The following is a 24,663-nucleotide window of genomic DNA, read 5'->3' on the forward strand; positions in this document are numbered from 1 at the left end:
AGTGGATTGTGGGTGGGACTCAGCCTCCATAATTGTGTGAGCCAGTATCTTATAGTAAATCTCATTCTAGATCTATATCCTATTGGCTCTATAGGGAATCTCCGTATACCTTCTTGCTATTTATACTACTATGAGCTTTACCAATAGGTTACTGAAATACTGTTTCCACTCATACCCAAGCAACTTCTCCCTCCTAATAGAACTCAAAGATATATTTTGCTTGGGAAATCTGGCTCCTCTCTCTGATCCCAAGGATGAATCTTAACTAATGTAAACCAGTAGTTCTCAACTGGAGTACTTTGCAAGTCCTGGAGGGCTTTTAAAGTGATCTTTAGGAAGACAGTAGAGGCAGTGGGCAAGGGCCAACCAGAAATGCTAAGTATCTTCCAACACACCACATAACAATCCTTCATAATCCTACAATGTTTCCATTGAGTGTTCATGTGGTTGGAAACCTGAGCCTAGAATTTATTTTTCACATTAAATCCCAAGAATCTTTTACATGGGTGTCAACAAGCACTGAATCTTCCAAAAATGTTGTCTAAATCACTTCCTTCATACTTGCAAATTAAACTGATTTCTTACACTGATTTATGGAAATAATCTCATTTCTACATATTACAAAACATTACAAAAGGAGCCATTGTGTCTGATATTCTAAGCCCATCTTGATAACGGACTCCTTTGAACATGGCATATGACATTAGTCCATGAAACATAAGGGAAATGTGCTGGGAGACTTTTGGGAAATCTTAACATTGAATAAAGATGTAGTCTCCTTTCTGCTTAAGTTGTCAACACAGGATAATTAGAACTACATCAGAGAATTTGGGACAAGCCAGTACACTGAGGACAGAAAAGCAGAAATAGGCAAAGAAATCTGGGTTCCTGTTATTTTTGAGCCATAGAAATAATATCTTAGCACTTACTTCTAGATGCAGTTTCTTTAATGCAAGCCAATTCTGGTTATTTCTACTTGGAGCTGAAAACAACCTGAAAATAGCCACCTTGGTTTTCATGTTAGAGATCTAGAAACCTTCAAGATTCTAAATGTATCAAAGGTCTAAGGGGAGAAAATAAAATCCTTCAAACAAGATTTGCACATGCTGATACTGCTCATTATTTCATTATACCAGCCTTTCCAAATCTTGAATTTGCATTTTTAACCAGTGTTAGAGAATTGTGTATTTCCCTACTTGGGAAATATGGCAAGCATGAACCATGTCCTATTCCTGAAGCTAAATCTCAGGGCATCACCCCTCACAAACAAGAAATCAAGATGCTTTCTATATTTATTTAAAAAAAAAAAAAAAAAAATCCAGAACGAGTAAGAACAATCAAGGATATAGGTGCCAGACACAAGGCAGAAGGTAGCTAGAAAAGTATGCCATAGGGAAGTTAAGACTCTAGCCTCATTCCTGCCTTGTTTTAATAGCTGTACCTAATATAAATAGCTAAGTTTTCCATTGTTCTAGATTCCTCTGCCCCATCTACAAACATGGCACAGCCAGCTTGACTTGTAAGGCCTCAGCTGAAGGACCCCGTGTACACACAGGCCAATACAGCAGTACTAGCCTAACTAGAAGGATCTATCTCATCCCCATATGTCGTCTCATTTCAAGTCTATGGATGACTACCTTAATTGTTGTGTGCGAGATGTTTTCACCCCTTGACACTTCAGCATAAAATAGTTAAATCTTTATAATGATCAATTCATCCTACCTCCTTTTACATGCAGCTGAAAAATGACAGGCTAGGGACATAGAACATTGTGAACTTTATACTGTTAGAATCACCATCCATTAAATGATCACTAGCTAATGGTCACTAAATTTACAAATTAAGGAAATTATATATAGAATACTGCAAAAACACAGTAAAAAGACTGAAGTTTGCCCATTTCTGCTCAGGAAGTCTCTCCACTCCTAAGCTTCATGTTGTCCTTCTGGCTTCAAAATTTCTGCTATTACTGTTTTTCCTCCTTTTGATCTTCCTTTTGTTCCCCAGTGCCAGAACTTCCAGAGCCTTCTCGCTCAGATGCCATCTGTTAAGAAAACATTTGAAAGCCACTCAGATTTAATGTTAGGGCTAACCATTTGCTCTTTGTTGCACTCCAAGATGAGAGACCCACATATTCCTCATCATTCATATCTATTCCACTCCCCCTCCCCGCTTTCTACCCTGCTTCTGGATTCCTTCCCTTTGACACTACCCCTAATGTCAAAATAGAGTCGAGACGGCAGGAGAATATCTTCAACTCCAATCTCACTTTCAATTCCACAAATGGCTATGGAGGGAGCCACCAGTAACGGTCATCAAGAATAGTTCCATCAAGATCAAGTTAAGATCAAAATCCACTTCAGCCCTTGTACCTTTTTGTATGCCATTTCGAAGAGCTTCAATGATGCCTGCTGAAGAGAAGATGCTGCCTGTCTAATGTTTTCTCCTGTTTCACTGTCTTTTCTAGCCAGGAGCTCCCTCATTTTGGAAATCTCTTCTTTCAGCTTGTTGCACTTAAAAAAAGAAAAAAAATCCTTACTTTTCCAGGTCTCCTGTACCATTACAAGTAGAAGTACTATTTAGAAACATTTTAAAATAATTAAACCCCTATCAAAATCCACAGAAAAATAAACTTCACTGCCTTTGGTGAAAATGTGTCCAACCTCTTGAGTTACTTTAAAATAGAACTCACCTCATCAGCAGGTAATTGGTCCTTGAATTCTTCCATCTTGGTTTCTGTGTCGTGAATGATTCCTTCAGCCATATTAACTGCTTCCACTCGTTCCTTAGAGAAATTAGAAGTTTAAACGAAGACTTTCCAATCAACCAAAGTTTGCTGAATGTCTATACTCAGTAAGACAATAAGCTATGTGCTGCATACAGTTACAGAGTAAAAATAAAAGTAAGGGAGAAATTAGAGCGGCATGAAGTAGTCTGGGATGGCTTTGAGAGAGATTTGGGCTAGATTTTGTAACATCAGAATTGTGATGGAGAACAGAAGAAATAATAAAGGCACTGCACACATAAGGTATAAGCAACAGGGAAGGAAGAATAGATTGATCTTAGGTTTTCTTACCCACAACCTATGACATGTCCAAACTCTCCCACTTTCTTGTTCAAGTGATTCTCCTGCCTGAGCCTCCCAAGTAGCTGGGACTACAGGTGTGCACTACCATGCCCAGCTAATTTTTTTGTATTTTTAGTAAATATGGGGTTTCACCATGTTGGTCAGGCTGGTCTTGAACTCCTGACTTCAAACAGTCGGCCCACCTTGGCCTCCCAAAGTGCTGGGATTATAGGAGTGAGACACCGTGCCCAGCCCCAAACTCTCAAGACCGAGCTTTACTAAGATTAAAGTTCAGAAGACAAAAAGTAATCACCTTCTTTCGCCGGTCTTCCTCAGCATATTTCTCTGCATTTTTAACCATATTTTCAATATCATCTTTGCTTAACCCACCAGAAGACTGGATTACAACTGTAGTAAAAAGAAGGCATTTCATTAATTCCCAGGTAAAGGTATATGCCTCCTCTTCCTCCATTGCATTAAGAGTACTCTGGCTCATAGCAGCCAATCTTGATACAAATTATGAAGAGGAGAAATACTTTATAGTCCTATAAAGCAAAATGAAACCAAGGACCCAATACATACACAAACACCAACTGGCCTGTTTGCCCATGAAAACTTCAGCAATCCACAGGCTCAGTGCCTATTTGGGGGGAATAAACACTAGTACAAGTGAATCTGACAACTGAGGGGCAAAGAGGACTCATCATCCTAAGAGGGTCTATTCCCAAGACCTCCCTCACCTCACTCTTAGGGTCTGATAAACAAGGTGACTTACTCTGCTGCTCACGTCCTGTGCCTTTATCTTTAGCAGAAACATGTACGATCCCATTGGCATCAATGTCAAATGTAACTTCAATCTGAGGAACTCCTCGAGGGGCTGGTGGAATTCCAATCTAAAATAAATAAATCCAGAGTAAGGTCCTCTTACAGAGGGGTCCAGTGCTATTATTTTCAAATCTATATGGTTTTATAATAAACAAGTCACTTGGTTCCTAGGAAAAACAAGTGATTTAATGTACAAAAACACAAAGTTTATAAGCAACAGTAGTAGTTTGCTGCCTGAAATCAACCGGTTTTATACCAGTGAAATTTAGCTATAGCAAGTAACTATAATGGCTGTATATACCTGTGGACACACTAAATGACAGACAGCAAACCTCCCTGCTATTATTCACCTCACCAATAACCAATAAGCAATGCTGATCAGAAACCAGTAACAATATCAAATGTCTTCTAAATGAGTAATCAGGAGTTTATTTCTGAGGAAATTCCTAAGGCACAAGGAAAAAGCAAGGCTTTCAGGTAAAAACTGATGCCATGGGTAGCCAGTTGCACAAAGTGTCTGCATCCCCTCTTCTCAAGACTACTCAGTATGTATGTGTATGCCAGCGGTTTATACTAATATTTTTATGGCTTAGAATATTATCTCACTTTACAGTGAAGGAGGCATAGTATTCAGGATTCACAATACCTACCAAAGTAAACTGTCCAAGGAGTTTGTTGTCTCCAGCCATCTCTCTCTCACCCTGACACACTTTAATTTCCACTTGCGTCTGACCATCAGCGGCAGTAGAGAATACCTAGGGAAAAAGAAAACCTCCTGGGTTAGCAATCTGATTAACCTATTCCCTTTCTATAGAAAAAATGAAAGCCAAAGGTTCACATTCCAAGATTGGAAGGCTGCTAATTCACAGTATGTTCAGAACAAAGGCTGATGTCTTTATAGGGAATAGGACTAGGATTAGTACAGCAAATGGGCATACAATAGCAATTGTTTCAGCTAAGCAAATGCATCTCCTAAGATGCAGCAATAGGAGAGAAGGCCTCAAAAAAGGAACTAAAATGTTGTAACACGCTTATCTGGGGAAACGGGATCAGGGAAAGATGATGTATTGTGCTCAGTCACAGGAAGTCACCACATACTTTTCTTCAGAATGATGTGTTGACAAATACATCACTGCACAAATACACCAACAGCCATAGTTTTATGGAAAAACATCCACAAGATTAGGGAAGTCAGGAAATAATATATATACATTTTTTGAGACAAGGGCTCACTTCATACTGTCACCCAGGCTGGAGTGCAGTGGCATGACCTCAGCTCATTGCAGCCTCTGCCTCACATGCTCAAGTGATCAACCCACCTCAGCCTCTTTAGTAGCTGGGACTACAGGTACACAGCACCATGCCCGGCTAATTTAACTTTTTGGAGAGAGGGAGTTTCACCATGTTACCCAGGCTGGTCTCAAACTCCTGAGCTCAAGCGATCCTCTCGCCACAGCCTTCCAAAGTGCTAGGATTACAGGCGTGAGCCACGGCGCCCAGCCAGAAATAATTCCTACTTCAAGAACAAGCCATGTCCAAATAGCCCTGCTTGGATATCTCGGCACCCCCATACCACCCCCTTCATTCACTCATAAGAACACTCCCCTAAGTCTGGTCCACACTATCCTTTTTACCGTCTTTGAGAACAGAAGACTTCAGGGAATTCAGTCTCAAATGACTGAGATCCCTTTTAACAAATTATGTTAATCCTGTGGAGGAGACTACTAATGTCCTTCCTATAAACATCTCTATCAGCTAACGCGTAAGAACTTTTCTGGTAACAAAAAAAACCAGGATTCTCACCACCCATAGTTAACTATTTACTATTCTAAACAGCAAAACGAAAAACTGAAGTTTTCTAGAAAAAGCTCATGAAAGTGGCTGCGATCACATCCATCATAGAACCTAAAACCCATGTGACAAGGTAGTAAGTGATAGCTCTTACCTGGCTCTTCTTGGTTGGAATAGTGGTATTCCTATTAATAAGTTTGGTAAAGACACCTCCTAGAGTTTCAATTCCAAGAGACAGGGGAGTGACATCAAGGAGCAGCACATCTGTGACATCACCGGCCAACACACCTCCCTGAATGGCAGCTCCAATGGCCACAGCCTCATCAGGATTGACAGCTTTACTTGGGGCTCTGCCAAAAAGATCCTGCACAGTCTGCTGAACCTGAGCATCAAGGAAAAAGAACCTGTCAGCCCACACTTGTGAACTACCTGAGCAGAACAAAAGACAGCACATGTGTCCTTCGGTCCCAGCCAAATCTTAACTCAAATCTAAGAATGTTTATTCAAATGACCATTTCATAGTTGGGTTCCTGCTAATGATCTCGTAACATTCATACACTTTATACTTAGAGGAGTATCTCCTTTATGACGCTTGTAAATCTGGGAAGGATTCTCCTAAGTTTTATTATCTGGTTTCCCACGTAACACATTAAATCATTTGAAACAGAGGATGCAAGGCAAGGGGACTTAGAAGTCCACATCCTCTTGTATATTATCAACTAAAGACCAAATTATCATATGCAGCTGTAGTAATAATTTGCATTGCTAACGTGGGGGCATGTTCTTCCCTTGTATTTATTAGTGATAAAGTTCCATTTGAATAGTATTGGGGATAATTTCTTTTTTTATTCTTCTTTTTGAGACAGTCTCGCTCTGTCGCTCAGGCTGGAGTGGCACTATCTCGGCTCACTGCAAGCTCCGCCTGCTGAGTTCACGCCATACTCCTGCCTCAGCCTCCCAAGTAGCTGGGACTACAGGCGCCCGCCATCATGCCCAGCTAATATTTTGTATTTTTAGTAGAGATGGGGTTTCACCGTGTTAGCCAGGATGGTCTACATCTCCTGACCTTGTGATCCACCCACTTCAGCTTCCCAAAATGCTGGGATTACAGGCATGAGCCACCACGCCCGGCCTCGGGGATCATTTCTTATTACAAAGGCATCCACCTGGTCCAGGGCCTTTTTTTTTCCCAGGTTCATTTTTCTTTTTTGCGTATTTCTTTAAGGTCATGTATTTCAATGGAAAAATTAAGAAAAAAAAAAGGTCACTATCTTAGGCCCAAGATAATCCTATTTAGCCTACCAAGAAGAATTGCATCTTCAACAGGTTTGTGCTCAGTCATTATTTTTCAACACATGTTCTTTCAGAATGATGTGTTGAATAAAATACATCATTGCACACATCTTAGTCGAAGAGATGCACTATGCTGCAAAGACACATGTACAAAGACGGTGGCTGGGGTGAGGGGGGCATTATTACCAAGGTTTTATGCTGTCTCTGACCTCAAACTTTGTTTCAATCCTAAAAATTCTATGACTGAGTTCGGGATCCTCCCTGCTACTGCCCCTAAAGAAATTCTGCCCAAGTTTTCATATATCTATATATATCTATATCTATATCTGTATTTTTGGAGACGGAGTCTTGCTCTGTCGCCCAGGTTGGAGTGCAGTGGCGCGATCTCGGCTCACTGTATTTTCTTTTTTTTTGAGACAGGGTCACACTCTTGCCTGGGCTGAGTGCAGTGGCATGATCATGGCTCACTGCAGCCCCAAACTCACTCAAGTGACTGACCTTAGGGCTCAGGTGATTCTCCCAAGTAGCTGGGATTACAGGTATGTACCACCACACCCAGCTAATTTTTTGTATTTTTGTACAAAGGGGATTTTGCCATGTTGCTCAGGCTGGCCTGAAACTCTTGCAGACTCACGTGATCTGCTCACCTCAGCCTCCCAAAGTGTTGGGATTATAGACGTGAGCCACCATGCCCGGCCTATTCTTCAATTTTAACAAAACAAAGAGAAAAGAATTCTTTTTTTCTTTTTCTTCTTTTTTTTTTTTTTTTGAGACGGAGTCTCGCTCTGTCGCCCAGGCTGGACTGCAGTGGCCGGATCCCAGCTCACTGCAAGCTCCGCCTCCCGGGTTTAGGCCATTCTCCTGCCTCAGCCTCCCAAGTAGCTGGGACTACAGGCGCCCGCCACCTCGCCCGGCTAGTTTTTTGTATTTTTTAGTAGAGACGGGGTTTCACCGTGTTAGCCAGGATGGTCTCGATCTCCTGACCTCGTGATCCGCCCGTCTCGGCCTCCCAAAGTGCTGGGATTACAGGCTTGAGCCACCGCGCCCGGCCTCTTTTTCTTTTTTTTGAGACGGAGTCTCGCTCTGTCGCCCAGGCTGGAGTGCAGTGGCCGGATCTCAGCTCACTGCAAGCTCCGCCTCCCGTGTTTACGCCATTCTCCTGCCTCAGCCTCTCGAGTAGCTGGGACTACAGGCGCCCGCCACCTCGCCCGGCTAGTTTTCTGTATTTTTTAGTAGAGACGGGGTTTCACTCGGTTAGCCAGGATGGTCTCGATTTCCTGACCTTGTGATCCGCCCGTCTCGGCCTCCCAAAGTGCTGGGATTACAGGCTTGAGCCACTGCGCCCAGCCCAGAAAAGAATTCTTTAGTGAGGATATAATCTCATCTCCCTTTTACGTCACCCCAGCAGAACAGGCCATATATTCATGGCACCTGTCCCAAGTATACACTATGTGCCAGTCCCCTCTCTCCATGACAGAATTCCACGGATCCATACCTTGGGCATCCTAGTCATGCCACCCACAAGAATCACTTCTCCTATGTCACTCTTGCTGACTTCTGCATCTTGCATAGCTTTTTGGCATGGAGCGATAGTCCTCCTGATTAGATCAGTGACAATCCCTTCAAATTGAGCACGGGTCAACTTCATATTCAAATGCTTGGGTCCAGAAGAATCCATTGTAAGATAGGGCAAATTGATATCAGTCTGCAAAGGAAATGTTTAATTGCATGTCTGTGAGCAGGCCAAATGACAGTTACATTTATTATTTCAACTAAGATATGACCATGCCCTAGGACAGAAGACTTGGAAAACCACAGGGAGGGTGAGACCTAATTTAAATGAATAGTCACCAAGAATACTTTTTTTTTTTTTTTGAGACAGAGTCTCACTCTATTGCCAGGCTGGAGTGCAGTGACATGATCTTGGCTCACTGCAACTTCCGCCTCCCAGGTTCAAGCAATTCTCCTGCCTCAGCCTTCCGAGTAGCTGGGACTACAGGCATGTGCCACCATGTCCGGCTAATTTTTGCATTTTTAGTAGAGATGGGGTTTCACCATATTGGCCAGGATGGTCTCGATCTCTTGACCTCGTGATCCACCCCGCCCGGCCAAGAATAGTTACTCTTTAAGATGCAATGTTTTATCTCCCCAGAGATAAACACTACAGAATCTGTTTTAATGAAGTTTATAGTTATTAACAAGAATGCAGCAGATAAGCAGGAAAAAAATCCCCATTCAAGAGATAAAGAGCTATTCTGCCACTAAACACTCATTAGAACCACATTACTGATGTTTTCCTTCACCAAGTTTTAAAAATATCCCATGTAGGTGAAATGTCAAAGTTATTTTCTGAACCAAATAACATGCCATCAACCCTGGGCTCTGTTAAGTTCCAGGACATTTACAAGTAGTATGAAAGCTACAGACATACTCTCATTAATGTATGAGGATTGACTTGTATGGCCATCACATCCATGGACAGCAGCTGACAGTCACACCATGTAACATCCAGTATTTAATAAATCCCAAATCCCAGTACAACATAAGATCTTACAATGTGTAACTAAGAGAGTGAGTCCTTAACCATCTTTCTTTAGGAGAAAGTATCCTAGACGTTTCAATACTTAATAGAATTAACAAACAGAGTTAACACACCATCTGTAGAACAGTGATATCTAAATATTATTGACAATTTCTTTTTTACAAAATGTTGATTAACCAAATCAGAACACACAATTATCTAAATCAATGCTATCCAGTAGAATTTTCTGTGACAATGAAAATGCTACTTACGCTGTTCAATTCAGCAACCACTAACAACATGACTACTGAGCACCTGAAATAAGACTAGGGTAACTAAGAAATGTAATTTTAAATGTTATTTAATTTTAATTAATTCAAAACCCACATTTGGCTATTATAGTAGCACAACTCTAAACACTAAAAGCTAATGGCAACCTGAAAATCTTCAGCACTAACTCTCAACCCTCTACAATGAGTCCAACATCCATCACTATGTTCTCTCCTTACCTCCTTTCTCAAACCCAACCACTTATGTCTCACTCACACTCTCTCATCCAAGTCCTTTCTCAACACATGGTTACCAACACCCTCCCCACACCCACTCAGGCTGCCTTCTGCCCTTAACAATTCTCCACTCTACTCCAGCCAAAGGGCTTTTCACAAATCGACACATGACCATGTTACTATCCTCAACTCCTCTGGGGTTTGTACTTACTTATCTTGGGAGAGATGCCAAATCCCAAATCTATAAAGCCTCTAGTCCAAGGGTGTCCAATCTTTTGGCTTCCTTGGGCCACACATAAAATACATTAACACTAACAGTAGCTGATGAGCTTAAAACAAAAAACAAAAAGCAAAACTCTCAATAGTTTAAGAAAGTTTACAAATTTGTATTGGGCCGCATTCAAAGCCATCCTGGGCTGCAGGTTGGACAAGCCTGCTCTAACCTCATTTTCCATGCCCACCAACATCCGACCCCAATCTTCACTCTGCCCTTTTGGCCACTTTGGCCCTTTCTCAGGTCTTCACCTGAGAGCCTTACACTTAACCTATTTACACATGCCCATTTATCTTTTTCTGATAAACTCATCTCTCAAGTGCTATTCTTTTTTTTTTTTTTTTTTTTTTTATTTTAAGACGGAGTCTCGCTCTGTCGCCCAGGCTGGAATGGAGTGGCTGTATCTCAGCTCACTGCAAGCTCCGCCTCCCGGGTTTACACCATTCTCCTGCCTCAGCCTCCCGAGTAGCTGGGACTACAGGCGCCTGCCACCTCGCCCGGCTAGTTAGTAGAGATGAGGTTTCACTGTGTTAGCCAGGATGGTCTTGATCTCCTGACCTCGTGATCCGCCTGTCTCGGCCTCCCAAAGTGCTGGGATTACAGGCTTGGCCACCGCGCCTGGCCTCAAATGCTATTCTTACTATGCTGAACACCTCTCTCAGGTATCTTCTTAGATTCTTTTTATTATTTTTATTTTTTGAGACAGAGTCTCATTCAGTCGCCCAGGCTGGACTGCCATCTGGGCTCACTGCAACCTCTGCCTCCTGGGTTCAAGCGATTCTCCTGCCTCAGTCTACTGAGTAGCTGGGATTACAGGCGCCTGCCACCACGCTTTGCTAATTTCTGTATTTTTAGTAGAGACAGGGATTCACCATGTTGGCGAGGCTAGTTTTGAACTCCTGACCTCAAGTGATTCATCCGCCTTGGTCTCCCAAAGTGCTGAGATGACAGATGTGAGCCACTGCGCCTGGCCCCTTCTTAGATTATTTTTAAGAGACCTCCTCCGTCGCCGAGGTTGGGGTGCAGTGGCACAATCAGAGCTCACTGCAGCCTCAAACACTTGGGCTCAAAGGATTCTTGTGCCTCAGTCTCCTGAGTAGCTGGGACTACAGGCATGCACCTGTGGTGTAGTGCACCACACCCAGCTAGTTTTGTAGAGATTGGGGGTTCTCACTATTTTGCCCAGGCTGGTCCCCAACTCCTGAGCTCAAGTGATATTCCTGGCCCTGGCCACCCAAAGTATGGCCCCTTCTTAAATTATAAATATAATTGCCTTTTTACCACTTGTTACATTAATAGTAACTTAAATTTAAGAGTATTCACAATTTCCTATGTTTTCCTAAGCTTGTAATATTTATGAACTTGGTAATGCTCAGAACTCTTAGGGGAGGAGTAAAGTACCACTATTATCCTTATTTTGTAGATAAGTAACAGTAATGTTAATTCATCCAAGATCACCAATTAATAAGCCACACAATGGGGACTCGAACCGCAGCAGAATGCCTGCAGAACCACCCTTAACCTTTACTTTGTATCACTTCTAGTTTAACGTTTACTAATCTGTTCTAATTAATGTCCATCTTTCCAAACCACAATATAATCTGCATGAGGGTAATAAATGCTAAGAATTTATTCAATAGATTTAAAATCACCTATGCAAAACTGAATGTATAAGGATGCTCAATACATCTTGCTATAATAAACGCTGGAAAACAATCAAAATGTCTATCAATAGGATGCAGCCACACTAATTAAAACCAACCAATCTCTTCCACCACCTCGCATCCCCTACCCCAAATATCAAATCCCTGGGAAGAATTACAAACTATTTTCTGGCAGTGCCACGTATTTCAACTTCAACCCTAACCAGCGTTGCAATGTTCTGCCACTCCATGATAGCAGGGACAAAGTAACATCAGCAAGACCATGGATGCGTGTGTATAACTATGTCATTCCTCACAGCCACTTTAAAAAACAAAATCCAGGTTTGACTGAAGGTTCATTAGCAGCAACCACTTTACCAACACAATGACAATCATCATAAATACCTCTTCCCTTGTGGGTGATCAAAATAAAGGTGTCACAGCTCTGCTCTTCCTACAGTCACACAAGACACCGGAAATAGATCTGCTGCTTTCTGTCTTCATGGGTCTCTAACACAGATCTAACATGGTTTATACAATTCTACTCTTGGTGGTTAAGTGAAGTTTCACCTCTCAGAACTGGAGCTAATCAAGCTGACAAAGAGACTGAGTAAATCTGATGCTCACAGATGGAAACTTGAACAAGCTTCAGCTCATTTTCTAGACTGGTGATTCAAATTATTGTCATTTTTTGAGACAGGGTCTCATCTGTCACCCAGGCTGGAATGAAATGGTGTGATCACAGCTCACTGCACCCTCAACCTCCTGGGCTCAAACAATCCTCTTACCTTAGCCTCTGGAGTGGCTGGGACTACAGCTGTGTAGACTGTGACCAGGTAATTTTTCAAATTATTTATTAAGTGAGAGACAATTAGCCGGGCTCAGTGGCTCACGCCCGTAATCCCAGCACTTTGGGAAGCCGAGGCAGGTGAATCACCTGAGGTCAGGAGTCCAAGGACCAACCTGGCCAACATGGTAAAACCCTGTCTATACTAAAAATACAAAAATTAGCCAGGCATGGTGGTGCACACCTGTAATCCCGGCTACTCGGGAGGCTGAGGCAGGAGAAATCACTTGAACCCAGTGATTCAAGATTCAAGTGTGCTGAGCCGAGATCGCCGCACCATTGCACTCCAGCCTGGGCAATAGAAGCAAAACTCCATCTCAAAAAAAAAGACAGAGACTCTCCAATTCACAAGGAGAGGTTATTTAATACTGTCAGTTAAGACAGCAGTTTCTCCAAGCTAGTAATTCTAGTTTTAAACACTGCCAGAGCAGGTTTTAAAATAAATGTGTTTAACGGAAAGGCCAACAAGTATACCCAGCATTATTCATGTATTATTCAGCTCCAGTGTATGTACCTGATTTGGGGGGTTAAAAAAATTTCAGCTCATAAAGAAACTGAACACCTTACTGCTCCTGTGCTCACGACAAAGGTCTCTAGAAACCAGAAAATTGAAAAAACAAACGAAAAAACTCAACTGACATGAGGCCAATTAGAAAATACTATTTAAATAAACTCCGGCTGAAAATACCCATCAAGACCGCTCAAATTTTTCATGTCTCACCTGCACAGATGAGGAGAGTTCACATTTAGCCTTTTCAGCAGCTTCCCGTACCCTCTGAAGTGCCATGTTGTCTTTAGTCAAATCAACCCCTGTCTATAAAGTGAAGACATTGAACAACAGCATTAATGAGGTAATAAATTTAAACTGCAGTAATAAGGTGGAACAACACAAAATGGAATCATAACCTTTATATACAAGATGATTACTTTTTATTACCCTTAATGTGTGGGGAAAAAATATTCTGAAAAGAGTATCTGTGTCTAGAATAAGGGGGTTGAACTGAACTCGTAAACAAAGCAAAGAGCAATCTGAACAAATTCTCAATATCCCAACATCTACATATGAACCACATTGGTAACTCACCTCTCTCTTGAACTCCTTCACAATGTGCCGTAGCAAGGCCTGGTCAAAGTCTTCCCCACCTAAGAATGTGTCCCCATTTGTGGATTTCACCTCGAATACTCCTTTCTGAATTTCCAGGATAGAAATATCAAAAGTTCCACCACCTAAATCATATACAGCAATGCTGTAAATGATTTGTGAAAGAAAGAAGAAATCCTTAAGGAACAAAACCTATCACCAGAATATAAATTTCAATAACCAAATACAGATAATCTAAGCTTTTCCCTGAGGTATATACTGGTCAAATTACCATGGCCCAAAAGAAAACAAAGGAATGGTTTTGAAATAATAATAAAAAAAGACCATACAGACTTAAAATCAGTAAAAGCATTATTTAAGTAAAAGGCTCAATCACTAAGAAATCAAGTGACACTTTAGTTTCACACATCCAGGTGAGAAATTTACTGCATAAACTTACACTTTGTCTTCTGATTTGTCTAGACCATAGGCAAGAGCAGCAGCTGTGGGCTCATTAATCACCCGAAGCACATTCAGTCCAGATATCTGGCCAGCATCTTTAGTGGCCTAGAGAAAACAAAGAGAAAAGCATTTTTGTACCCTTCCATCCCAGGCACGTTACTTTTTGTGAGTAAGAATGCTAATCGACCTTACCTGTCTCTGCGAGTCATTGAAATAAGCTGGGACTGTGATCACAGCATTTTTTGCTGTGTGCCCCAAGTAATTTTCTGGAAAAGAATGAAATTCCATCATGGAATTCTGTCAGAACAGAATTATTAACATAGCCCAACAACCTGTGTCATCCTTTAGGAGCCACAGACAATATTCATCAGTCTTTTGACAAGTGACCTAATATGTCTTTGCAGGAAAACACTCCAAGTAAATATACTAGTTAAAAACCCAAGATCAGGCCGGGCACGGTGGCTCACATCTGTAATCCCAGCATTTTGGGAGGCTGAGGCGGGCAATCACCTGAGGTTGAGAGTTTGAGACCAGCCTGACCAATACTTCTCTACTAAAAATACAAAATTAGCCGGGCGTGGTGGCACATGCCTGTAATCTCAGCTACTCAGGAGGCTGAGGCAGGAGAATTACTTGAACCCGGGAGGCGGAGGTTGCAATAAGACAAGATCGCGCCACTGCACTCTAGCTTGGGCAACAGAGCGAGACTCTGTCTCAAAAAAAACATAACAGAAACCCAACAAACCGGGCTGGGCGTGGTGACTCACGCCTGTAATCCCAGCACTTTGGGAGGCCGAGACGGGCAGATCACGAGGTCAGGAGATCGAGACCATCCTGGCTAATACGGTGAAACCCTGTCTCTACTTAAAAATACAAAAAACTACCCGGGCGACGAGGCGGGCGCCTGTAGTCCCAGCTACACGGGAGGCTGAGGCAGGAGAATGGCGTAAACCCGGGAGGCGGAGCTTGCAGTGAGCTGAGATCCGGCCACTGCACTCCAGCCTGGGTGGCAGAGCAAGACTCCGTCTCAAAAAAAAAAAAAAAAAAAAAAAAAAAAGAAACCCAACAAACCCAAGACTGGCCAGCCGGGCACGGTGGCTCATGCCTGTAACCCCAGCACTTTGGGAGGCTAAGGTGGACGAATCACCTGATCCGTCGGGAGTTCGAGACCAGCCTGACCAACATGAAGAAACCCCATCTCTTTACTAAAAATACAAAAGTGGCTAGGCATGATGGAACATGCCTGTAATCCCAGCTACGCCAGGTGGAAGGCAGGAGAATCACTTGAACCCAGGAGGCTGGAGGCTTCGGTGAGCTGAGTTCGCGCCACTGCACTCCAGCCTGGACAACAAAAGCAAAACTCCGTCTAAAAAAACAAAAAAACGGCCGGGCGCGGTGGCTCAAGCCTGTAATCCCAGCACTTTGGGAGGCCGAGACGGGCGGATCACGAGGTCAGGAGATCAAGACCATCCTGGCTAACAAGGTGAAACCCCGTCTCTACTAAAAATACAAAAAACTAGCCGGGCGACCTGGCGGGCGCCTGTAGTCCCAGCTACTCGGGAGGCTGAGGCAGGAGAATGGCGTGAACCCGGGAGGCGGAGCTTGCAGTGAGCTGAGATCCGGCCACAGCACTCCAGCCTGGGCGACATGAGTGAGACTCCGTCTCAAAAAAAAAAAAAAAAAAAAAAAAAAAAAAAAAAAAAAAAAAACAAAAAAACCCAAAAACCAAAACCCCTAGGATCAGTCTTTCAACATTTCAGTGAAGGTTCACTAAACTACAAATGACCTTTAGACTTTTAACAGCCACTTCAAATAAGAAGTTCTAATTTATACCTAACAGGGACAAAAGCTTAATGTGTAATCTTGTGGCTTTCAATATAGATAGAACATACCCCCTACTGGAAAAAAAGAAACAAGCCAGACACCATTAGTGAGATATGAAGATAAATTCAATCTGCAGGGAAAGCATGAAGTGTAACAGTTTTGCCATTCCTAGGTTTTCTATACAAAAGGGACCACAGATTCATCTACAGGATGCTGGGGCACAGGGAGCTAGTGATCTCACAGGAATCATTCTGTTCTTAGAACTTTCCCAGATGTGAACTAAACCCACTCAACTCACCTGCAGTCTCTTTCATCTTCATCAACACAAATGCTCCAATTTGACTTGGAGAATACAGCTTCCCATGAGCCTCAACCCAGGCATCACCATTGGAGGCACGGACAATTTTAAAGGGAACATTTTTACTGTAAGAACAAGAATTCTATTAGAGAAAACTAGCCTGAACAACCTCATATGACAAAATTACCACACACCATGAACATCCATCTTCCACCCCAAAAGACTCATTCATGGCCAAAAAATGACAGTTTGTGAAATTTTTCAGAAAGCAATCACTAACGTGGTTCATGAGGATTACAAGGCAAAATGAAATGAAGTAAATAAATAAAAAGAAAGCAATCATTAACATATAAAAACATCACAATGAAACCTCAACATTTTTCACTTAGCACCCCAGGCAGAAGATTTTTGCAGCCACTTTACAATAATTTGACGATGAAACCGTTACTGTATGATCCAGCAATTCTACTATTTAAGAGAAATGGAAACATTTATGTCCACACAAAAACTTGTACACAAACGTTTAAGGCAGCATTATTTCTAATAGCCAAAAAGCAGAAACAGCTCAAATGTCCATCACTTGACAAATGGATAAACAAAATGTGCTGTATGTCCATACAGTATAGTATTATTTGGCCATAAAAAGGAATGCAGTACTGACACATGCTGCAACATGGATGAACCTTGAAAACAAGCTAAGTGAAAGAAGCCAGTCCCAGAAGTCCACGCGACTCCATGCATACAGAACTCATATTCTACTCAAGCTCAATAAAGCTGTTTAAAATTTTAAGTATTTACATATAGAAAGACACACATACACACTGTCTTGCCTCGTTGGCCTAGATGGTCTTAAACTCTTAGCCTCAAACAGTCCTTCTGCCTCTGCCTCCTAAAGTGCTAGGATTGCAGACATGAGCCACTACTCCAGGCCTAAAAAATTTTGTATACAACAGGAACCTCTACCTATGCTTCTAGTACTTTTTTTTTTTGAGACAGGGTTTCACTGCTATTACTCAGACTGGAGTGCAATGGCACGGCACGATCTTGGCTCACTGGAACTGCCGTCCCCCAACACTCTAGCCTCACTAATAGCTGGGACTACAGGCACGCACCACCGAGCTCAGCTCGTTTTTGTATTTTTTGCAGAGGCGGCTTTTCCTCAAGTCTCAAACTCCTGAGCTCACCTCAGCCTCCCAAAGTGTTAGGATTACAGGTGTGAGCCACCCCATCTAGCCTCTAGTATGTCTATTTTAGAAAAAAGCAGGCTGAGCATGGTGGCTCATGCCTGTAATTCCAATACTTAGGGAGGCTGGGGTGGGAGGGTCAGTTGAGTCCAGAATTTCAACACCAACTTGGGCAACATAGTGAGACGTGTCTCTATTTTTGCGGGGCGGGGGTAGAGAAAAGGAAAAATCAAGTTTTTTTCTGTACTGGATCAACACACGATAGAACCTATGCCATTTCTGCGGTATGTATTCAACACTGAACTATGAGGTTTAGGAATGCTTTGCAAAATTTCATGTATCATGTCAATACATAGCAAAGACCTAATGTGTAAAGACAAAAATGAATTTTTTTTTAGCAGCCCAGGCTGGAGTGCAGTGGCAGTGGTCTCAGCTCACTGCAACCACTCCTGGGTTCATGCGATTCTCCCGTTTCAGCCTCCCGAGTAGCTGGGATTACAGGTACCCACCATCATGCCCAGCTAATTTTTTAGTAGAGACAGGGTTTCACCATGTTGGCCAGGTTGGTCTTGAACTCCTGATCCCAAGTGATCCGCCCACCTTGCCCTCTAAGATTATAGGCATGAGCCACTGCACCCGGCCAAAAATGAGTTTTTTAAAGAAATTACCCTTTTGGCAGTGGTATAGATTTCCCCTAGGGACAATAAGTAAAACGACTAGGGTGAGGTGCTCCAGGAATCCTAATCAACATGCTGAGGCTCTTCTGTGTAGCCCTTGCAGATAACTGCGCTTTTGCTACTACTCACATGTCTTTCTGTACTTCAGGATCATCATATCGCCGGCCAATAAGACGTTTGGTCGCATAAAATGTATTGTTTGGGTTGGTGACAGCCTGTCGCTTGGCTGGCATTCCGACAAGTCGCTCACCATCTGCTGTAAAGGCCACAACTGAAGGGGTGGTTCTGGCACCTTCGGCATTCTCCAGCACCTAAACTCCCAAAATGTGATAGAGAATAAGTTTGTAGTTATCACTGGTATCTTTTTTGAGACAGAGTCTCACTCTGTCGCTAAGGCTGGAGTACAACGGCACAATCTTGGCTCACTGCAACCTCTGCATCCTGGGTTCCAGCGATTCTCCTGTCTCAGACTCCCTAGTAGCTGGGACTATAGGCGTGCACCACCACGCCCAGCTAATTTTTTGTTATTTTTTAGTAGAGACAGGGGTTTCACCATTTTGGCCAGGCTGGTCTCGAACTCCTGACCTCAGGCGATCCGCCCGCCTCAGCCTCCCAAAGTGTTGGGATTACAGGCGTGAGCCACTGCGCCCAGCCTATCACTGGTATCTTTGCAGCAATCATTTAAGACACAAAAACAGCTCCCAAATTATGAAACAAATGCGCACGAACAATACTGGGCGTGCTTTACTGCTGATAGTTAATGAACAGTAGATATTTAACGTGTCTTTAATCCTTTACTTTCAAACTACTACTATTTTTTTTTAGATGGAGTCTCGCTTTTGTCACCCAGGCTGGAGTGCAGTGGTGCGATCTCGGCTCACTGTAAACTCCGCCTCCTGGGTTCAACTCTCCTGCCTCAGCCTCCTGAGTAGCTGGGATTACAGGTGCCTGCCACTATGCCCAACTAATTTTTTTTTGTACGTTTAGTAGAGATGGGGTTTCGCCAAGTTGGTCAGACTGGTCTCAAACTCCTGACCTCAGGCGATCCGCTCACCTCTGCCTCCCAAAATGTTGGGATTAAAGGCGTGAGGCACCGCGCCTGGCTTTTTTTTTTTTTTTTTTTTTGAGACAGAGTCTCACTCTGTCACCTAGGCTGGAGCGCAGTGACACTGTCACAGCTCACTGCAGGCCTGACCTGCCAGGCTCAGCTGATTCTCCCACCTTAGCCTCCAGAGTAGCTGGGATCACAGGTGCACACCACTGTGCCTGGCTAATTTTTTGTAGCCCAGGTCTTCAAAAGTGTTTTGCTATGTTGCCCAGGGTGATCTTCAACTCCCACTCAAGAGACCTCCCAAAGTGTTGAGTCCCAAGTATGACTCACCAGGCCTGGCCCTGATTTACATTTTAAAAGCTGTTTTGGTTGCTTTTAAGACTCGATAGGCGAACCTTTGTAGTGCTGATAATTGTATGTATCTAACTTCCCAGAAAAGGATTAAAAAAAAAAAAGGATTTAAATGTGGTATAGAAATAGGACACTAATTTACTATTAAGAGGGGTGGGAATGGCTTGCACTGTTTGGTTACTCTGGTAACCACCAAAGTGCTGCATTTTCTAAACTGAACCAAAGTTGGAGGTGCAGAGACAGACTAGAAGTGGAGCTTCACATCTGAAGTAATGCATGTTGTTCATTGGAGCAGGTTATTCCTTTTGAAGCCTCCTTACTCTGTACATTGAACTTTTATTCCTACTGGGTTTTTAGCAAGATTTAGAGCACCTGGAATTCTTGACTCTTGCTTCTACCATTCATGGCCTCTTTTGCTCTCATGCTTCCTCTTTCCCCCCATCTCCCATCTCCCCTTCTGAAATAACCTGAACTGTCTATGGTCTTCTTATCCCACTTGTTTGGCACCGAGATTATTCCTTCTCTTGGCCCTAATTTGTGCTTCTTAACATTTTTCCTATATGCCTGAAATCTGCGGCCAACCCCCGCAAAAATTTAGAAGTAGATATAATTCTCCATGTGGAAGTAACATTGGGTCCCAACATTGGGTATGAAAAACCTGATCTATAGTCTTTTCTTTTGAGACAAAGCCTCTCTGTGTCACCCAGGCTGGAGTACAGTGATGTGATCTTGGCTTATTGCAACCTCTGCCTCCTGGGTTCAAGTGATTCTCCTGCCTCAGTCTCCTGAAGAGCTGGGATTACAGATGCTGGCCACCATGCCTGGCCTTTTTTTTTTTTTTTTTGAGATGGAGTCTCACTCTGTCGCCAGGCTGGAGTGCAGTGACACAATCTCGGCTCACTGCAACCCCGCCTCCTGGGTTCAAGCGATTCTCCTGCCTCAGTCTCCTGAGTAGCTGGGACTACAGATGTGTGTGTCAGTACGCCCAGCTAATTTTTGTATTTTTAGTTGAGACAGGTTTCATCATGTTGGCCAGGATGGTCTCGGTATCTTGACCTTGTGATCCACTGTGCCCGGCCAATTTTTTGTATTTTTAGTAGAGACGGGGTTTCACCGTGTTGGCCAGGCTGGTCTTGAACTCAGGACCTCAGGTAATCCGCCCTCCTTGGCCTCCCACGGTGCTGGGACTGCAGGCGTGAGTCATTATGCCTGGCCAGCCCTGATCTATAGTCATGTTTTTGTTGTTTTAGTTAAAAGTAGTTTCAGGTCAGGCTCAGTAGTTCCCAGCATTTTGGGAGGCCAAGGCGGGTGGATCACTTGAGTTCGAGACCAGCCTAGCCAACACTGTGAAATTGTCTCTACTAAAAATACAAAAAATTAGCCAGGAATGGTGGTTCACGCCTGTAATCCCAGCTATGTGGCCAAGGCAGGAGAACTGCGTGAACCCAGGAGGCAGAGGTTACAGTGAGCACAGATCGTGCCACTGCACTCCACCCTGAGCTATAGAGACCATCTCCCAAAAAAAAAAAAAAAAAAAAAGCAAATCAGGTTCTCAAATTCCTTAACTAAGGAAAAGACCACAGAATTCTGGATAGGTTCTGGATGGGATACTAGTTACCAATCATGCTCACCTTTGCTTGTTTACCTTCCATAACTGCCACGCAGGAGTTGGTAGTACCCAAATCAATACCAACAACTGCCCCCTTGATTGCTTCTGATCTGTAAGATATTTAGAACAACGTCACAGCTATTGTTATCCTGATAGACCAAAGTCACTGGAAGATAATATTTAATTTGAAAATTAACAGTGGTATACTACATAATCTCTAATACAGATAAATTAGAGAAGAATAGTTAATCACAAATGTAGAAAACACTGCTATGAAGTTTAATATGTATTCCCTCTCAAAGGAAATGAAATTATACTTACGCATAATCCCGCCTCGAAACAATTCTAAAAGCCTCATGACTAAGGCCATTCCAGCCATCCTAAAAAAGAAAAAAACTGACTCAGTCACCAACCAATGTGTATCCTGAGAGGAAAAAAAGAAAACTTGGGCTCATTTAGCATATAAAATACATTAAGCTACTAAAACAGTAAATATTAAAGTTTCCCAAATAAGTAAGATAAAAAAAGGTAAATAAAAGATGGCCTTAGAATCACATTACAATAGGATTTCTCAACCGTGGCGCTATTAATTTTGGGCCAAATCTTTGTTGTGGGGGGTGTTCTGTGCATTATAGGATATACAGCAGCATCCCTGGCCTCTACACCCTAGAAACCAGTAAGAACCCCAGTAAGTTAGTGACAACCTAAAATATCCACAGACATTGCCAGATGTCCCCTGGGGGAAAACACTTCCCCTGACCTTGCCATGCAATTAGCTTAAGAGAACTAGGATTACTAAGTCTTTAGAGAAAAAAGAAAAATTAAGTAGTGGCTTTCCACTAGGATAAAAGATCTTTATCACAATTTAACTTCAGGCTCCTTCCAAGCCTTCCTTAATGCCCATATACAATTCCTATTCTCCAAAATATTTGTCTTTAATTTTAGAAAACAAGTAACCACTCCATAGCCTTTTTTCCGCCCCCCGATCTGCTTTTTTTCCTTAAGTAACAAACGCGTACAATCTTACACCACCGATTTTGAGAAAATGTTGCTAAGCACAAAAACTGTAGTTTTATTTCCGTCTCAGAACTTTCTTACTTTACTTCACCTTATTAACGAGATTCTTACACACTCCGTATTCTGTAGAGGAGCCGAAAATATAACCAAAAATAGCGGCTTTCCTAATAGACTGCATCCCTCACCCCCAAGGCCAAATCTTTCCATTCAGCCACAGAACGAGCCATCAGGACCACTACCTGGTAATTTTGAGTTGACACTCTAGATCGCGAGGGGTGTGACTCAGCAGGGCCCAAGCCGGAGGCAAAACCTTCGGTAAAATCTTGAGCCGGCAGCGGTAGCTATGGAAGGCCCGTCATCTTCCTTCCCGCCTGACCTATCCCGGAGAATTCAAACCCTGAAGGGCGCGCGGCCTGCCGCACCGAGGCCCGAGGCCGTGACCCCATTCGGGAAGGTCCGACAGTTCCTCACCTGGTGGCGGGCGGCCGTAGGGCTCCGGGAGGCTGCGGCTCCCACGAGACGGGCTGCTGCAGCTCGGCTGGCGCTTATCATGGCGGATAGATGGATGAGTACAAGGCAGCAAACAGGCGCTCGGGCGGCCGGGAGCTGCGCGGTGCGGTGGCGGCAGCGCTTCTGGAAACCTCCAACCACGTGGGGTGAGGGGCGGGGGTTGATCACTGCGGCCCAGAGGCCCGCTCTTCCGCTGAGGCGCCGTCCGCGCCGCCTGACCAAAGGATACTCGACTGCGGCTCCCGGAGCCAGGGCGTACAGGTAATATGCTCCGCAGCATGATGGCTGGAGAACGCCTGCCCTCCTGTCCCGGCTGCGGCGGCTCTGGGCTCAAAAAGAGTCTAGGGGAGGAAGAGGGGCATGAAGGCGGCACCTCGGACAGCCCTGGTCCTCAGCGACAGGAAAGACTCAAGGTCACACGGGATAAATTGCGAACGGATTACAGTCTTCTTGCGTCAGTTGCGCGGAAGGAGGAGCCTGTTGCGCCTGCGCAACAGGCATCCCGCTAAGAACCTAGAGCGCATGTGCGCAGGGAGTGGCGGAAAATGTGGGTGGAGACTAACGACATCGCTCATTGGGTGCCTGAGCGCACGCCAGCGTTGCCTGGGGCGAGTCCGGGCGCGTGCACATCCCGCGGGCGTGAAAGTGTTCCCCCCTCTCGCTCCTGGAGGACGGCGCCATCTTGTCTTGTGGCTTTGTTAAGTGAGGACGTCAGTACTTTTGTTGCTTGGTGCCGCCCGTCGTTTACAACTTGAAATATACTTGGATATGCAGAGCTTAAACAATTTCGTGTTGCGTTTTATCACAGGGGTCTTGGGTTTCCAACTACAAAGCGTTTGGTTCATACATAACATTAGGCCAATTGGCCTGCACAAAGGGGAAAAAAAAGTAGCTGAGGTTGGCAGGGCGCGGTGCCTCACGCCTGTAATCCCAGCACTTTTGGGAGGCCGAGGCGGGCGGATCACGAGGTCAGGAGATCGAGACCATCTTGGCTAACACGGTGAAACCCCGTCTCTACTAAAAAATACAAAAAACAAACTAGCCGGGCGAGGTGGCGGGCGCCTGTAGTCCCAGCTACTCGGGAGGCTGAGGCAGGAGAATGGCGTGAACCCGGGAGGCGGAGCTTGCAGGAAAAAAAAAAATAGCTGAGTTACAGGCCCTTTCTCTCCCCACTGTGCTGGGCCTGACTTGAGACTCCTCTGGCCCTTTTCAAACCTTGTGCTGGTGGCAGGATGTCAACTACTACTCTACCCTGTGACCAGTTTTAGGTTTTTGGGTTTTCTTTTGGGACAGTATCTCGCTTTGTGGCCAGACTGGAGTGCAGTGGCGCCATCTAGGCTCACTGCAACCTCTGACTCCCTGATGCAAGCGATTCTCCTGCCTCAGCCTCCCGAGTAGCTAAGATTCCAGGCGCGCGCCACCACACCCAGCTAATTTTTATATTTTTGGTAGAGACCAGTTTTCACCATGTTGGCCAGGATGGTCTGGATCTCCTGACCTTGTGATCTGCTCCCTTCGGCCTCCCAAAGTGCTGGGATTACAGGCGTGAGCCACCACGCCCAGCCCAGTTTTAGATTTTTTAGAAGAGGAATTAATTGATTCAAAAGATATGTTCTGGCGTGCCTACCGTGTGTCAGTCACTCTTCTAGGTGGTGGGAATACAGCAAAAGCAAAACACGAATGAATGGATGATGACAGACTGAGCTTGATTTTGGAGATGAAGCAATTTGTCCTGGAAGCCCTCTTTCAAAAAAGAGAAATGCTTCAGACTCCCTATCTCTTCAGGAAGATCAGTATTATTGAGTAGTCACCCCTGGGTGAGGAATTGTGAA

At 43.9% G+C, this 24,663-nt stretch overlaps 1 protein-coding gene, 2 non-coding genes and 1 pseudogene across 3 annotated transcripts; 1 reads left to right on the plus strand and 3 right to left on the minus strand.

The window, feature by feature from the left end:
- Nucleotides 1–867: 867 nt before the first annotated feature.
- On the minus strand, nucleotides 868–23,279 carry HSPA9 (heat shock protein family A (Hsp70) member 9). Its single transcript, XM_010388103.2, has 17 exons — nucleotides 22,793–23,279; nucleotides 21,626–21,684; nucleotides 21,327–21,414; nucleotides 18,423–18,604; nucleotides 16,433–16,557; nucleotides 14,503–14,576; nucleotides 14,309–14,415; nucleotides 13,852–14,014; nucleotides 13,489–13,581; nucleotides 8,472–8,681; nucleotides 5,838–6,065; nucleotides 4,543–4,647; nucleotides 3,843–3,960; nucleotides 3,381–3,475; nucleotides 2,693–2,785; nucleotides 2,373–2,513; nucleotides 868–2,044 (listed from the first exon to the last, which is right to left on the minus strand). The coding sequence occupies exons 1-17, from the start codon at nucleotides 22,871–22,873 to the stop codon at nucleotides 1,967–1,969; spliced, it is 2,040 nt and encodes a 679-aa protein (XP_010386405.1). The 5' UTR covers nucleotides 22,874–23,279; the 3' UTR covers nucleotides 868–1,966.
- Nucleotides 4,961–5,030, minus strand: LOC115896680. The gene has a single exon (XR_004056585.1). It is a non-coding gene; the product is annotated as a small nucleolar RNA SNORD63 (small nucleolar RNA).
- LOC115896679 lies at nucleotides 7,013–7,082 on the minus strand. Its single transcript, XR_004056584.1, has one exon. It is a non-coding gene; the product is annotated as a small nucleolar RNA SNORD63 (small nucleolar RNA).
- Nucleotides 22,883–24,663, plus strand: part of LOC104681855 — a 45,229-nt pseudogene continuing 43,448 nt past the window's right edge.

The sequence above is a fragment of the Rhinopithecus roxellana genome, chromosome 3 (assembly GCF_007565055.1).
Source record: "Rhinopithecus roxellana isolate Shanxi Qingling chromosome 3, ASM756505v1, whole genome shotgun sequence".
Lineage (NCBI taxonomy): Eukaryota > Metazoa > Chordata > Mammalia > Primates > Cercopithecidae > Rhinopithecus > Rhinopithecus roxellana.

What these genes read in the sequence shown, in the direction of transcription:
- HSPA9 (XM_010388103.2), bottom strand. Translation starts at nt 22,873, where the DNA reads ATGATAAGCGCCAGCCGAGCTGCAGCAGCCCGTCTCGTGGGAGCCGCA. An exon ending in GTTTCGAGGCGGGATTATGC is followed by an intron (nt 21,415 to 21,625) that starts GTAAGTATAATT and finishes AATATCTTACAG; the next exon opens with ATCAGAAGCAATCAAGGGGG. An exon ending in TGAAGGAGTTCAAGAGAGAG is followed by an intron (nt 13,582 to 13,851) that starts GTGAGTTACCAA and finishes TTCACTTTATAG; the next exon opens with ACAGGGGTTGATTTGACTAA.